The sequence below is a fragment of the Macaca mulatta genome, chromosome 12 (genome assembly GCF_049350105.2).
Source record: "Macaca mulatta isolate MMU2019108-1 chromosome 12, T2T-MMU8v2.0, whole genome shotgun sequence".
NCBI lineage: Eukaryota > Metazoa > Chordata > Mammalia > Primates > Cercopithecidae > Macaca > Macaca mulatta.
In genome coordinates, this window is record NC_133417.1 from 7,273,213 (window position 1) to 7,288,768 (window position 15,556).

The 15,556-nt window shown below is 45.6% G+C and overlaps 1 protein-coding gene across 15 annotated transcripts in view; it reads left to right on the forward strand.

The window, feature by feature from the left end:
• The window catches only part of PLEKHB2 (pleckstrin homology domain containing B2), a 48,628-nt gene extending 37,079 nt beyond the window's left edge, over positions 1–11,549 (forward strand). For 4 of the 15 annotated variants that reach the window (XM_077956720.1, XM_077956724.1, XM_077956719.1 and 1 more), the window contains 3 exons: positions 2,136–2,244; positions 6,080–6,121; positions 8,661–11,549. In XM_077956720.1, coding sequence (XP_077812846.1) covers positions 2,136–2,244; positions 6,080–6,121; positions 8,661–8,797 — 288 coding nt within the window. In that variant the 3' untranslated portion in view covers positions 8,798–11,549. The remainder of the gene's footprint in view (positions 1–2,135; positions 2,245–6,079; positions 6,122–8,660) is intronic. The other 11 variants (XM_077956727.1, XM_077956730.1, XM_028830593.2 and 8 more) reach the window with 3 other exon arrangements.
• The last annotated feature ends 4,007 nt before the right edge of the window (positions 11,550–15,556 follow it).

A 15,556-nucleotide genomic window follows, 5' to 3' on the forward strand; every position in this document is an offset into this window, starting at 1 on the left:
TGTGTCCCAGAGATGCTCTTTTTTTTTTTTTTTTACTTCAGTCTATTTCTCCTCTGTTGTGTTCTGGTTGGGTAATTTCTACCCTTTATATTCATGTTTATGGATTCCTTCCTTTTGTCATCTCTGTTATGTTGTTGGACTCATTCGTTGAACTATTTAAATTGGTTATTTTATTAGTTCTGAAATTTTTATTTGGTTATTCTTTATATCTTGATATATAAAAAATTGAATGTATGTCTCTATATACTTTTTACTGAGATTTTTCTGTTTTATGGTTGATATTTTATTTATTTCAAGTATGTTCATAATTGCTTGTTGAAAGTTTTTATGATAGCTGCTTTAAAAACCTTTCCAGATAATTCCAACATCTTTGCCATCTTTGTGTTTGTGTTTTTTGTTGTCGTTTCTCATTTAGTTGAGATCTTCCTGATTCTTGGTGTGATGAATGGCTTTTGATCAAAAGCTGGACATTTTAAGTACTGTAAGACTCTGAATCTTATTTAAATCTCATGTTTTAGCAGACCTGCTTCTCGGGGGCTGCTTTATTGCTGCCAGGTAGAGGTGGAAGTCCAGGCTGGCCTTGAGCCTCAGTTGACAGCCATGGGCCAGGTTTCTTGTCGCTGTGGAGGGAGTTGTGAATTTAGGTTCTCACTAGATCTCCACTGAGACCACCCTGTCTGAGAAGAGGAAAGGCTCTTACTGCTTCCCCCAGAGCCTCCGCTGATACTGTGGTTGGCACTGATAGGACTCACTCTCCGCTTGGTCTCAGTGGAATAGGGAGGGCACCGTATTTCTGCTGGGTGGGAGTGGGGTTCCGGCTCCTCACACGGTCTCCGTGGACACCACCCAGCGGGATGGGGGTGTTTTGTTTCCATCTGGCAGGGAAGAAATTCTCAGCCCCCTACTCAGTCTTACTTGACGGTGTTCTGAGGACCCGGCGGTGCCTGCTGAGCACGGAAATTCAGGCTCTTCACACTTGGCCTTTGCCGGTGTGAGGCTGAAGGTTTTCTGTGGTGGTTCTCTGGAGTAGAGAGGTTATTGTCTAAAAACGTTCTGTCTTGCTAGGTTGCTCCTTTCCTTCTTAGATTCTTTGTTAAAGCGAGCAGCTCTTCTCAGGGTCTTTTTGGTCTGCACTGATTGGTGCTTCCAGCTTGCCACCTTCCCCATTACCCAGTGTGGGATGTGTGAAGCAAAAAGGAAACCCAGGTCCTCCCTCAGGTGCTAAAGTTCCTCGCCCATCTGTCTTCTCCTCACTCTTCAGTCTTCTTATGTTTGCTTTGTATATAATGTCCAGAGATTGTAGTTGTACTTAGCAGGAGGAATACAGGAAAGAATGTCTACTCCATCTTCGAGAAGTGGGAGTCTTGTCTCCTGCTTTTGTAAGATAACAGGTTTAGATCTACACACACATTTGCCTGGCTACACCTCCGTTCTCCCTGTGTCAGAGCACTTGTCACAGAATGACAGTGATTGTGCAGGTATGTCTGATCTCCTCTTACCTGTGAGTATGCCAGGAAGGCCAGTCTTTGGTTTCAGTATTTCTCAGCACATAGTGGTCATTCACTGCTGGCTGAGGTGGGTCTGCTGCCCGTTTCTAGCCATGTCCTTTCATAGGTGTGTGCAGCCCGAAAACCATCAGTCACCTGCCCAGGTACCACAGCTCAGGACACCCTCATCTTCCATATTGCGCCTGGAATCACTGAACTTGGGCCACAGAGGGCTCTGCTTCCAGGCTGGCTTTGCCTGGAGGATAGTGGTTTCGGTGAATCTCCTTATCACCTGGTCCAACCGTATCATTTTACAGATGGGCAAAGGAAGGCCTAGGTAGGTGGCTTACTGAGGGTCAGGTTAACAGCACAACTGAATTGAAATCCAAATCTCATGCAAGTCCAGTTCTCTTCTTCTGTTGTGTTTTTCTGCCTTCTTCATTCTGTAGCCTGAAAGTGGGCTCCAATTGTAGCTTTTGTTTGTTTTTTAGTAATTTTAAAACAGGGGGCATAACCACACTGTTTCATGTTTTGTTTTGTCTTTTTAATTGACTGTTAAATTTTATTGATTGCAACCTGGAGACCACAATTTGAATACATTACTAGAAGTTTCACAATTGTATTTCTAATGGGCCTGTTTCTTTTCAGCAGGCGTACGGCTATGGGCCCTACAGTGGTGCGTACCCGCCAGGAACTCAAGTTGTCTATGCTGCGAATGGGCAGGCGTATGCCGTGCCCTACCAGTACCCATATGCAGGTAACTCAAGCCAGCCTTTCATTCCTCATTTCTGTCCATTTGCTGAGTAGACCAGAGAGACCTGTAAACATTTTTATTTTTCAGTTTAAGGTTAAGTGAGCTATATTTTCTGGTTGTAGACCACAAATCACTGTGTTACTATGCTTTTAAAAAGCCTTTGGTAGTTTCGTACTGCTCTGCAAAGCTAGAGTAGGCTTGAGTTTTAGAACTTTGCTAATTGTGTCTGGATTAGTTCTCAGAGAATTTCGTACTTAATGGGATTCACTTACATTGAGAAGCAGCCAAAGTAAGAGGCCCATTTTAAGGGATGAGAGGGACCTTTCAGCTGTTCTTCTGGTGAGGTCCTTGGAAAGTTATCACTACTGAGGTGATGTTCTGTTTCACAGTGGAGTAGAGGCCTGGAAAGGGCTTGTATTTATTCTGGGCTTGGAGTCTGTTCTTTCTATTCTTCACCTTACATGAAACACATGGCAGGCGTGAGTAGCTGGTGTAGGGGTATCATGTCCGGGTCTCCTGGGCAAGGCGGTTGGCAGGGTGGAGGTGTGGGACAATGCTGGCCACTGCTGGGGCTGCAGTGAGGGTGGGGAGGGCAGAACTGTGGCCGATGGCCCCTGTGAAGTGAGGCTGGCCAGGCACAGTGGGCACAGCACCATAGCGCCGGATGCATGGGTGGGTGGGCTGGAGCCAGCGGCTGAGCTCAGGAGAGACAGGAATGTGGGGGTTTGCAGGAGGAGGAGTAGTCCCGGGCTGTGAGCAAAACTAGCACAGTGTCTCAGTGCAGAGGCAGAGGGAGGTGAGCTGGTACCAGAAGGGTGGGTCACTGATCGTGGTGCCCAGAGAAGTCAAGGAGGCCTCTGGTTACAATCTCAGATGGTGTCCTTGTAGTTGGTGGTGGTTGCTTTGGCTTTGGATGCGTTTAGCACTTAGAATGGGTTCTGGAGTCTGGAGTAGAAATAGAGAAATTCCACACTGCTCTCTTCTGGGAATCTGAAGCACATTCACTCCACTAGCGTGGACTTTGGAGGATCCTGCTTTGCTTGACTTTTGTTCATGTCAAGTTGAAAAACCATTAAAATAATAAGGAATTATGACAGATTAAATATTTGTCCATTGTCTTGTGAGCCTAGCACAAATACTTTTGTTTGAATTACAGTAAGTCCTCACTTAACATCAACAGTAGATTCTTGGAAACTGTGAGTTTCAGTGAAACAACATGTAATGAAACTGATTTTACCGCAGATTAATTGGTATAAACAAGAGTTAAGTTTCTGTGGCTTATTTCTGGCCACAAAAACATCACCACTTCTAATATTAACCATTGAAATTAATGTGAGCTATACATACATGTAAGATTAATAAAGACAAGTAAGATAATTATTTACCCAGTTAGTTCATGGCCATGGGTGGCTGGACCCTCTCCCAGCAGGTCAGGGCTAAGGTGGGAATGCACCAGGGATAGGATCCTATCTCATTGCAGGGCACACTCACCCACACCCCCTCACTCCGACTGGGACAGTTTAGACACGCTGATTCACCTCAGGGGCACATCTTTGGGATGGGAAGGAACTGAACTATCCCAAGGAAACCCATGCAAATGTGGAAAAAACCTTCACTCTGCACAGGCGGTGCCCCGAGGGGAATCGGTTCTTTTCTTCTTCTTAATGTTATAATGAAACTACCTTAAATGAAACAGTGTTATTTGAGGACCTCCTGTACTTCCTGCATATAAAATATTTTCTCCTTATAATCATGCATTTGTATTTCTAGTCTTGTTTTTAAATTATATGTATTGAATCCCAAGTGCTACGTAATACTCATAAGTATTTTTAGTAATTGCCTATTATCATATTGGGTGATGTATTACTAAACCTTCCAGTATTGGCTGTTTTTTTCCTCTCTTTTTTTTTTTTTCTTTTTTTTGCTATTGTAGATACTTATTTGAACATCTTTAATCCTTTTCCTTTTTGTTCCTGTTGAATATGCATTAGAATATATTTCTTTTTTTTTTTGAGATGGAGTTTCATTCTTGTTGCCCAGACTGGAGTGCAATGGCATGATCCCGGCTCACTACAACCTCTGCCTCCTGGGTTCAAGTGATTCTCCTGCCTCAGCCTCTCAAGTAGCTGGAATCACAGGCATGTGCCACCGTACCCGGCTAATTTTGTATTTTTAGTAGAGATGGTTTCACCTGTTGACCAGTCTGGTCTCAAACTCATGAGCTCAGGTGATCCATCCGCCTTGGCCTCCCAAAGTGCTGGTATTACAGGTGTGAGCCACCCCGCCCGGCTTAGAATATAGTTCTTTTTTTTTCCCCCCACCCAACTAGAATATATCTCTATATGCAGACAGGCCCTAACTCAGGATGGTTTGACTTAATGATTTTTTGACTTTACGATGGTGCAAAAACAATGTACATTTAGTAGAAACCATACTTCAGGTACTCCTACCCCCATTCTGTTTTTCACTCTCAGTGTAGTACTCATTCAGTTACATGAGATCTTTGACACTTGATTGTAGTAGACTTTGTGTTAGCTGATTTTCCCAGCTACAGACTAATGTTAGTGCTCTGAGCAGTTGAAGGTGGGCTGTGTTAAGGTATGATGTTCAGTAGGTTAGGCATATTAAATGCATTTTGACTATGATGTTTCAACTTACGATGAGTTTATTGGGAGGTAACCCCATTGTAAGTTGAGGAGCATCTCTATTAATATGTCAGAAGGCATAGACATTTTTGAGGGTTCTTTTGGATATGATTTAAAAATATAAATGTTTTCAAACATAAAAAATAGGGATGATGGTATAGTGAACTATCATGTGTCCATCACTGGCTTTAGCAGTTACCACATCATGTCTAATCTTTTATCTCTACCTCAGCCTCCTTTCTCTACCTCTGGATTACTTTAAGGGACATCCCAGATTTTTAATCATTTCAACTCTTAATATTACATTAAATCTGGATAGCATTTTACCAAGTTGATCCCAAAATGGTTTACCAACTTATAATGCCACTAGCAGTTACTGATGCAGTGGTTTATCTGTAATCCCATAAAGATTGCTTGTTGTGCTCTGAAAGTTTTGATAGCTTCAGTAGGTCTGAAGTGGAATCATCGAGTTGCTTTAGTTTATATCCCCTTTTATGAATCGTTTTCCTTTTGCACATTTTTCTGTTGGGATCCCATGGGGTGGTGAGTTTTAAGCCTTAGCCTTGCCACATGAGAGCCAGCCTCTTTCTCAGCTTCCAGCCCACAGAATAGGGCAGTTGCCGCTGTTTTCTTACTGTACAGAGAGCACAGATATTACGGATGTGGTTGTTTAGGGCACTTCCGGAAATGAGTCCATCCTTGCCCTTAGCTCTCGTCAGTAGAGTAGAAGTAGCACTCTCACAGGCAGTACTCGGAATGCTTGCCGCATAAGGGGCTGGATCAGTGGGCATTATGCAGCCTGCCTCAGGGTGGTGACCAGGCAGCCCCCAGACCTGCTTGCTGTGGAAGGGTCAGGTGGGTTTGTGGTTGATACACAGCAGCTTGTGCTGACAGCCAGATGGGTGCTTTGCCACCTCCATGCCATCCTGTCTGCCAGGGTCTCAGAGCCTAGAGCTAGTCCCCAAGAACCCTCCTAGTCACACACAGAGCTGGGTAAGGCTTTCTGTTGAGTGATTGGGACCAGTGGTTGGTCAGCCAATTGAGAAAGTACAGAGTACTGTAGACGTTCTGTAAACATTGTGCTGTGATTTCACCCACTAGTGGGTGCTCGTTCGGCTCTCTCGTCATGTGGGGTTAAGGCGTTTGCTTTGAGTTGGCTCCTTTGGTTGGAGTCTTCTATTTCTGTCTTGTAGAGACCATCCTCATGACACGTCATTGCACTGCAGTTTCCAGGGGTAAGTCCAAGAGCAGACTTCTAGATTTTGAGACTCTAGTGCTCCCATCCTCCCATCTTTTATAGTTTTCTCAATTCCCTGATTTGATGGTAGTTTGTAAAAGTACCTTCCTTTATTTAGTTTTCCTGTAGTATCTTAGTTGCCATAGAAACTGTGTCTGCCTTTTTCTCACTCACATTTTGACCATTTATGTAGTATTAGTTAAATTAGGCAATTAAAATAGTGTGACCTGGAAGCATCCACAGCTGACTCTGGCAAGGACTGAGTTCAGTGCAGGAGCAGAGCTCAGCAGGAGCCATAGGAGAGTGGCCTGGTCCTGCAGCCAGCGGACCTCAGCATGACCTGCAGGGGCAGGAGAATGCAGATTTTCCAGGAGAGCTTTTCATTAGGTCAGCTCACAGGTTCCATCGTGTTACATTTGGCTAGTTGAAGTTAACATTACGGAACGTTTTAAAATGTCAGGGCTGTGAAAGTAAATGCCATAATTCCCTAGTTTTGAAATTTAAACATTGCAAAAATAATCACTTGCTTCCAATACTGTTACCTGTACGAGATCAGCCCTTAGATTTATGATGGGTTCATTGTACTACTCTGTGCCTTTTGCTTTTTGTCATTCATCATCCTCTGTTGTATTTGAGGCATTAGTGGGTATAAATGCATACTGTAGCCAGAGTGCCTGGGTTTGTGTGCCCTTACTGTCCTTAACCATTGTGTGCCTCGGTTTGCCCATCTGCAGAATAGGGATAAGAGCGCACTCAGTTGAGTAAGAGCATTTCAGTGTATGTAGTGCTGCAAGTGGTTAGAAATGTTCACCTTTGTTATCACTGAGGGTTTCACTTCTGCTCTTCATCCACATGTGCACATCACTAGCGAGTAGTTTGTTTTTTTTCTTTTCTTTTTCTTTTTTTTGGGGGGCAGGGACAGAGTCTCACTCTGTTGCCCAGACCCTGGATTGCAGTGGCAGGATCTCAGCTCACTGCAGCCCCTGCCTCCCAGGTTCAAGCAATTCTCATGCCTCAGCGTGGGATTACAGGCATGCGCCACTACCCCTGGCTAATTTTTTTTTTTTTTTTTTTTTTTTTGGTAAATTTTGAAGAGACAGGGTTTCACTATGTTGGCCAGGCTGGTCTAAAACTTCTGGCTTCAAGTGATCCACCCGCCTCAGCCTCCCAAAGTGCTGGTATTACAGGTGCCAGCCATCAAGCCTGGCCAGCCAGCCTTTGAACCATTAAAGGAATAGAGGATCAAGGAGGAAAGTTAACCCTATTAATACCTGAGCAGTTTGAAAGCTACTTAGCTACTAGGCATTGTAGCTGTGAAGCATGGAAGAGAGCAAACAGTACATTTCCAGTTGTAAATTTTAGTCTTGCAAATTAAATATTAAATTTGTCTGTGGTTTGTTTTTTTGAAGTTTTCACCTCTTAACATAAATATTTTTTTCTCCATAAAGACATGTAGTAAAAAAGAGTAGGCTGGGCCGGGCGCGGTGGCTCACGCGTGTACTCTCAGCACTTTGGGAGGCCGAGGCAGGCAGATCACGAGGTCAGGAGATTGAGACCATCCTGGCTAACACGGTGAAACCCCGTCTCTACTGAAAATACAAAACATTAGCCAGGCGTGGTGGCGGGTGCCTGTAGTCCTAGGTACTCGGGAGGCTGAGGCAGGAGAATGGTGTGCACCAGGGAGGCGGAGCTTGCAGTGGCCGGAGATCGAGCCACTGCACTCCAGCCTGGGCGACAGAGTGAGAGTCTGTCTCAAAAAACAAAAAAAAAAAAAAAAAAGAAGAGGAAGAGTAGACCGGGTGCTGTGGCTCACGCCTGTAATCTCAGCACTTGGGGAGGCCGAGGTGGGTGGATCACTTGAGATCAGGAGTTTGAGACCATTCTGGCCAACATGGTGAAACCCTGTCTCTACTAAAAATACAAAAATTAGCCAGGCATGGTGGCAGGCGCCTGTAGTCCCAGTTACTCAGGAAGCTGAGGTGGGAGAACAACTTGAACCGGGGAAGTGGAGGTTGCAGTTAGCTGAGATCACGCCACTGTACTCCAGCCTGGGCACAGAGCAAGACTCCATCTCAAAAAAAAAAAAAAAAAAAGCAAGTTATATGTGCGGATTTAAGGTTTAATTTAAAAATTGGTTTGCATGCATACTAAGAAGCTAATTTGCTTTAAGTGAGCATTTCCTTTTTGGGCTTTTGTTGGGCACTGTGTCTCTCCCATGTTCCCCGTTTGTCTGCCACCCAGTAAGCATCGTGTGGAGGGCTGAAGTAGAAATCAAAGGCAGGAGTCTGAAAGCTTCTTTAGGGTTCTGCTCTTTGCAGATTAGGGACCTTGGCCCTTAGTGAGCTGAGGATCTTGGTTTCCTCCCAGTGTGGTTTCAGGGATGTGGGCCACACGATGTGCCTGCTGTGGAGGAGGGCTGGGGCGCCAGTGTGACAGGAGACAGCAGATCCCTCTTGTGAAAGGAGAACTGGCACTTCGCGTGATGTTAAACTTCACAAACTGCTGCTTAGAGATCTGCTACTTTCCTTCTTTTTTAGGACTTTATGGACAGCAGCCTGCTAACCAAGTCATCATTCGAGAGCGGTATCGAGACAACGACAGTGACCTGGCACTGGGCATGCTGGCAGGAGCAGCCACGGGCATGGCCTTAGGGTCTCTATTTTGGGTCTTCTAGGGGCCTCAAGGTCTTGATGTGCATAGCTTCTGATAACCCTGTGTGCAATAATATGATTTGCAGGGCATTTCTGCTTGTGACAAATGTTTTTAATAATAGTTTTAATCGTTCCTTTGAAAGTAGTGATGTCATAATTGTAACTAATCCACATAAGTACCACAGAGAAAGGTTTGAACTGTGCTGTTGTGTTCAAACGCTGGCTTTCCAGGGGCACTGGCTCATTCCAAGACTGTGCTTGTGCACCTGTCGGAACACCTTATTTGAGCACACCTGTTTTGAAAGGCATTTTCTTTTTAGAGTTAGCTGTAGTGCTTAAGGGTTAATTTATTTTCATGTTATGCCGGTAATACAGTGTTGTATGCCTAATGAGTGATTGTGGCAAGAAAAGCTATAGCTTTCCATTTAACTTTTTCAAACCTCAGACCAGAACTGGTTGCTTGTTACTTTAGGAGTTGTGGGTTGGTAAGCTCCCAGGTACTTCCCGGGGCCATGGTGTGAGAGCCCCTGTCCTGCCCTCTGGGGCTCCACGGGCCCCCGGCAAGGCCTACGGCTCAGGATGACGGGGCACAGCCCGCCTTTGAAAAATGATGCTTCAGAAGTCTGCCTGACTCTGGCTGCTGCTTCTCACCTTATTCTGGTATGGTTTTGGTAGCCATACTTGGAGAACGTTTCCCGCATTGGGAATTGATTTGAGCCTGCAAGTTTGAGGGCTTTATCCTTTAAAACTTGGAGAAGCCAGAACAATAACAAACAAGTGTGTGGAGGCAGATTTGCTTTATTCCAAGAGAGCTGTTTGAGTGTGTGTCTGCCTAAGCCTCCCGATAGCCTAGTTTTCTACTTGCTGAGGGAGTAATGTTAAAGGAACAGCGAGGGAGCGGAAGGAGAGCCTTAGTTAGGGCATTCCCATTTCAGGCCTTCACGGGGTTGCGCTGTGTGGGAGATGCTCTCATCTCTCTGAAGGCCCATCCTGTGCAGAAGTGGGGCCTGTGGCTGTTCACGGAGCACCAGGGCAGACCGTAGCTGAGCAGACTTGGGTTATGGGTGGGAAATGGGGCCCAGGGACCCTCAGGACACAGGGACCGGCTCAAGGTACCACTCAGCCCGGCCAGGATCCCCACCCTTGCTTTTGTTCTTGGTCTCTTTGTGATAGAGAAGCTTAGAACATTGAATTTTGAGCCCCAAAATGTGTGAGTCTTTGGAAAAACCATTCCAGCCTTTCTGTCAAATGCTCTTATTTTCAATATTATGAAGTATGTATTTGAAATATTCACATTTCTGTTATTTCTTGTTTTTAAGCTCTGAATTATTCCAGTTTTCTGTCCTGCATGCTTTCAACAGTGTGCTTTTACAGAGGCAGTTTAGCACAGTGAATGTCCCTGCCCCACACTCCATATGGTCCTGTTGTCCTGAAAATACACTCCAGGTAGCACAGACTTGTTATTTTGCCTGGCTGGTTACACACATGCTGTCTTGCTTTGCTGCTCAGCCGCCTCCCTCTGAGGCCAACTTAGGCCAACCTACCTGGGACTCCATCTGAAGTCAGACGCCAGAGAAACTGAGTGGTGACCACGGGTCTGCTTTTCTCTCTGATCCTAGGGGACTTGTTGACATGGGAGTATCTGTTCCCACATGGAAGGATGTGTGTTTCTCTCTCATCTCTGAATAGATGTAATGTATGACAAGTCTAGTGTCCATGGTTTAAAATGTTGCTTTGAGGATTCTCCATCCTGTATAAGAAGAATGACTTTCTTCAGATTATAATCGTTATTAAAGTTGTATGTACCCTTTACTTAAAAACTATTAACAGTTTTTCATGTTGCACTGGTAATTTTGAACTTGGAATTGCTGGGTGAGAATTCCAGGAACCACAGAGTATTGATTTTTGCTGCCAAAATGCTATTGAGGCAGATGTTCCTGTGCTCCCTTGGCTGCTTCTGGCTGAAGGGGAGAGGTGTGGACTGAAGCTTGGGTACTCATGTGTGTCCCCTCCCCAGTCCCCATCCCAGTGGGGCCAGCCTCGTTAGGCAGCCATAGATGAGCCTGGAACTTGACTGTCACTAGTGACTTGATCCTGGTGTGAAATGCATACTGGGGATAAGGTCGCTCAGGTGTTTTATTTCTTGGCCACAACTCCCATAGATGCCAATGTTTTGATAGCCTCGGTTTCTCAACGATGTCCTTTGTTTACAGTGCTACACTTCATACAAGTCAAGAAGTACTTGAGTTAGAAGAAACTTCTTATTCAGGTTTGAGTAAGCATTTTACTTCCATGTGTCCTTTTAAATAATCCATACCTTGAAGAAGTTGGCCAGTGACATTATATACATGCTGATCCGGTTGTTCTTTTCATTCCTTGAGTCAGCTTCAGGGTCTTGGATATTAAAGAGGAGAGGGAGAACTGTTAATGTTTCGGATCATCGTTTGTGAACAAGGCCAGACTTTGCCCATTTTAGGTTATCCAGGACTCAAGGTAGCCATCTGGATCATAAGAAGGTCCTGCAGTTGAGACAAAATGACCCAAGTGTATTTTCCACAAGTTTTGATCCTGTGTAATATTTCTTTTTCCTTCCCTAGTGTGTGTAGATAAAGGCATGGAATGCAGTTCCACTTTCTCCCCAGAGTTGATCTTTTTGTGATTGCTTTCCCGTCTCTAGTATTCTGTTGCGTCTAGAGAACTGATTTTTTCCTACATATGCAGATTGTACATTTGTAAGTGAAAATGTCAGTACATTAAAGCATTAACCTTAAAGCATGTTTCATTGTGACTTCTGTGTCTTTAAAAAATTACTTTGTAGTAACATACTCTTCAGCTTTTTCTGCTGTCATGGATCATAAGAATGCCATTTATTGAGAACCTACCAAATGCTAGACTATATCGTCACATCAGAGACAACTCACTGCATTCTTAGTGACTCTGTAAGGGAGGTATTCTCCAAGTTCCACTGGAGGGACCAAGGTCCAGAAGTTAAATAATTTACTCAGGAGCGTGCAGGTAGTAGGTCTCCACATCGGAGGTTAAAACGCCTTCTTGTTCCCTGTGCCATGTGCATATATGATTTCCACAAACAGGAGTGGCCTGTGTAGTCACACTCTTGGGATGACTGTGAGAAAACGGATACTGTTTTTCCCACCCAGATGCCCCCGGCAGTGTGTGTCCAATAACTTCTCCAGCATCTTTGGATATATGACTTTGTTTTTCGTTATTTTTATTTTTTAACTTTTATTATTTTTTTCGAGTCGGAGTCTCGCTCTGTCGCCCAGGCTGGAGTGCAGTGGTGTGATCTCGGCTCACTGCAAGCTCCGCCTCCCGGGTTCCCGCCATTCTCCTGCCTCAGCCTCCCGAGTAGCTGGGACTACAGGTGCTCACCACCGCTCCCGGCTGATATTTTGTATTTTTAGTAGAAACGAGGTTTCACTGTGTTAGCCAGGATGGTCTCGATCTCCTGACCTCGAGATCCGCCCACCTCGGCCTCCCACAGTGCTGGGATTACAGGCGTGAGCCACCATGCTGGCCAGTTATTTTTGTTTTAAAAAATCATTTTAGTTCCTGAATTGCCTCCCTCTCCTCTGGGCTGGCTTTTCTGGCTGCCTCCCATGTTGCAGACCCTGGCTGTGTGGTGATCGTGTTTGCAGGTTACAGTTAAGCTGGGGGAGCCACACCCTGGAAACTCTGTCTGTTGCTTTTGTTTGTTTAGAGAAGAATCCTCTGATATTTTGCCTGGAGACCATGTTCCTGGAGGAGTTGGGCTGAGGTGGTGTCATCCACACCCAGACTTCCTGGCCTATTCCATCTTCTCTTGGGCTGGCCTTCCTGCGTCCTCTGGCCCCTAGGGGTTTTGTTTTGTTTTGTTTTGTTTTTTTGAGAGGAGTCTCGCTCTGTTGCCAGGCTGGAGTGCAATGGCACGATCTCAGCTCACTGCAACCTCTGACTCCAGGGTTCAAGCGATTCTCCTGCCTCAGTTTCCTGAGTAGCTGGGATTACAGGCGCACGTCGTCATGCCCAGCTAATTTTTGTATTGTTAGTAGAGACAGGGTTTCACCATGTTGCCCAGGATGGTCTCAGTCCCTTGACCTCGTGATCTGCCTGCCTGGGCCTCCCAAAATGCTGTGAGCCACCGCGCCCGGCCCCCAGGGTTTGTTTTTTAACTTACTTTCATGAATAGATTATACAAAGCTCAAAAATTAACAACAAAAAGATACATTCAGTAGAAGGTCTTTCATCTGCCCAGTACCACTGATAGTGGTTTATCCTTAGTGGGTTTCTTTATGCGTTGTAAGCTAGTACAAGATGAATTTTCTTTCTTTTTTACACAAAAGTAGTATATGATATACAACAGTGGTGCTTGAATCAATCTCAGTATGATTTTACACTACTAAGTTTTTGAGCCCCCAAAGAGCTTTTAAAATGTGATTTATATCAGCTGGGCGTGGTGGCTCACACCTGTAATCCCAGCACTTTGGGAGGCCAAGGCGGGCAGATCACGAGGTCAGGAGATTGAGACCATCCTGGCTAACATGGTGAAACCCCATCTCTACTAAAAATACAAAAAATTAGCCAGGCATAGTGGTGGGTGCCTGTAGTCCCAGCTACTCGGGAGGCTGAGGCAGGAGAATGGCGTGAACCTGGGAGGCGGAACTTGCAATGAGCCGAGATTGCGCCACTGCACTCCAGCCTGGGCGACAGAGCGAGACTCCGTCTCAAAAAAAAAAAAAGTGATTTGTATCAATATTATATTAGAAAATAAACTTGAGATTTACAAAATGATAAACCCATTGTATAGTGATATTTATTTTAATTTAATTTTGTGTGTGTGTGTGTGTGAGAAAGAGTCTCTATCTGTCATCCAGGGTGAAGTGCCGTGGTGCAATCTTGGCTTACTGTATCCTCTGCCCTCCAGGTTCAAGCAATTCTCCTGCCTCAGCCTCCTGAGTAGCTGGGATTACAAGCACCCGCCACCACGCCTGGCTAATTTTGTATATTTTTTAGTAGAGACAGGGATTCATCATGTTGGCCAGGCTGGTCTCAAACTTCTGACCTCAGGTGATCTGCCCGCCTTGGTCTCCCAAAGTGCTGGGATTATAAGCGTGAGCCACCCAGAGTGACTTTTTTTTTTGAGGCAGTTTCACTCTTGTTGCCCAGGCTGGAGTGCAATGGCGTGATCTGGGCTCACTGCAACCTCCGCCTCCCAGGCTCAAGCGATTCTCCTGCCTGAGCCTCCCGAGTAGCTGATATTACAGGCGCCCACCCCCGTGCCCAGCTAATTTTTTTTTGTATGTTTAGTAGAGATGGCATTTCATCATGTTGGCCAGGCTGGTCTCGAACTCCTGACCTCAGATGATCTGCCCGCCTCGGCCTCCCAAATCGCTGGGATCACAGGCGTGAGCCACTGTGCCCGGCCTATAGTGACATTTTAAAAGAACGTAGAAAACTTACTCTTCAAAACAGAATCAGTGAAGCATGACATTGTTTTCACATCACAATTTTCTTTAGTGCCATGCTTAGAAGACAGCTGGATTTTCATCTTTGCATTCGAACTGTCGTGACGCTTTTTGGTTGGGACAGATGAAGGATGTACATCCTTATACTGTTGTGTAGTTGGAAAGGGAGAACCTAGCGGACCCCGTAAAAGGATCCTGGGCAGTCTCAGGGTCCTTGGGTCAGACCTTAAAAACTGCTCTGTATGTTGTTCTGTGCCTTAATTGTTCACTTAACATACCTGCTATTTCCATATCAGCACTTAAAGAACCTGTTTATTCGTTTTATTTGTCCCGTAGTTTATCCAATACCATTTTGACTTTTTCTATAGCTAACAATGCTAGGATGTACCAGTTACTCCTGGTTGGGGGCTCTTCAGTGTGGTGTGGGACTAGTCGGTGACTAAAGGTTCCTGCAGTGCAGCTCACAGCTCACCTCCAGGATCACCAGGACCTAGAAGCGGAAGTCAGCGCTGTACACACGAGGTTAACACGAGGTCAGCTGCTGTAGTAAGCCACCCCAAATCAGCGGCTGAATGCAGAAAAAGCTCTATTTCTTGTCTCGTCTTTTTCTTTTTTTGAGACAGCGTTTCTCTCTTGTTGCCCGGGCTGGAGTGCAACAGTGGGATCTCGGCTCACCGCAGCCTCCACCTCACAGGTTCAAGTGATTCTCCTGCCTCAGCCTCCTGAGTAGCTGGGATTACAGGCATGCGCCACCACACCCAGCTAACTTTGTATTTTAAGTTGAGACAGGGTTTCACCATGTTGGTCAGGCTGGTCTTAAACTCCCAACCTCAGATGATCCGCCCGCCTTGGCCTCCCAAAGTGCTGGGGTTACAGGCTTGACCCACCACACCCGACCGAAAAGCTCTATTTCTTGTTCAAGTCGCAGTCCATTGTGGGTTCAAAAGGGGTGAGAGGCCTCTGCTCCAGGCTGTTGTTCAGGGACCAAAGCTGCTTTTCTCTCTTTGCCTTGGACTCTGCTGTGGGAACTTATACAACCTGCTGGAAGAAAAGACAGTGAAGGCCGGGCGCAGTGGCTCACACCTGTAATCCCAGAACTTTGGGAGGCTGAGGCGGGTAGACCATGAGGTCAGGAGATCGAGACCATCCTGGCTAACAGTGAAACCCCATCTCTACTGAAAATGCAAAAAATTAGCTGGGTGTGGTGACAGACACCTGTAGTCCCAGCTACTCGGGAGGCTGAGGCAGGAGAATGGCATGAACCCGGGAGGGAGAGCTTGCAGTGAGCCGAGATAGCACCACTGCACTCCAGCCTGGGCA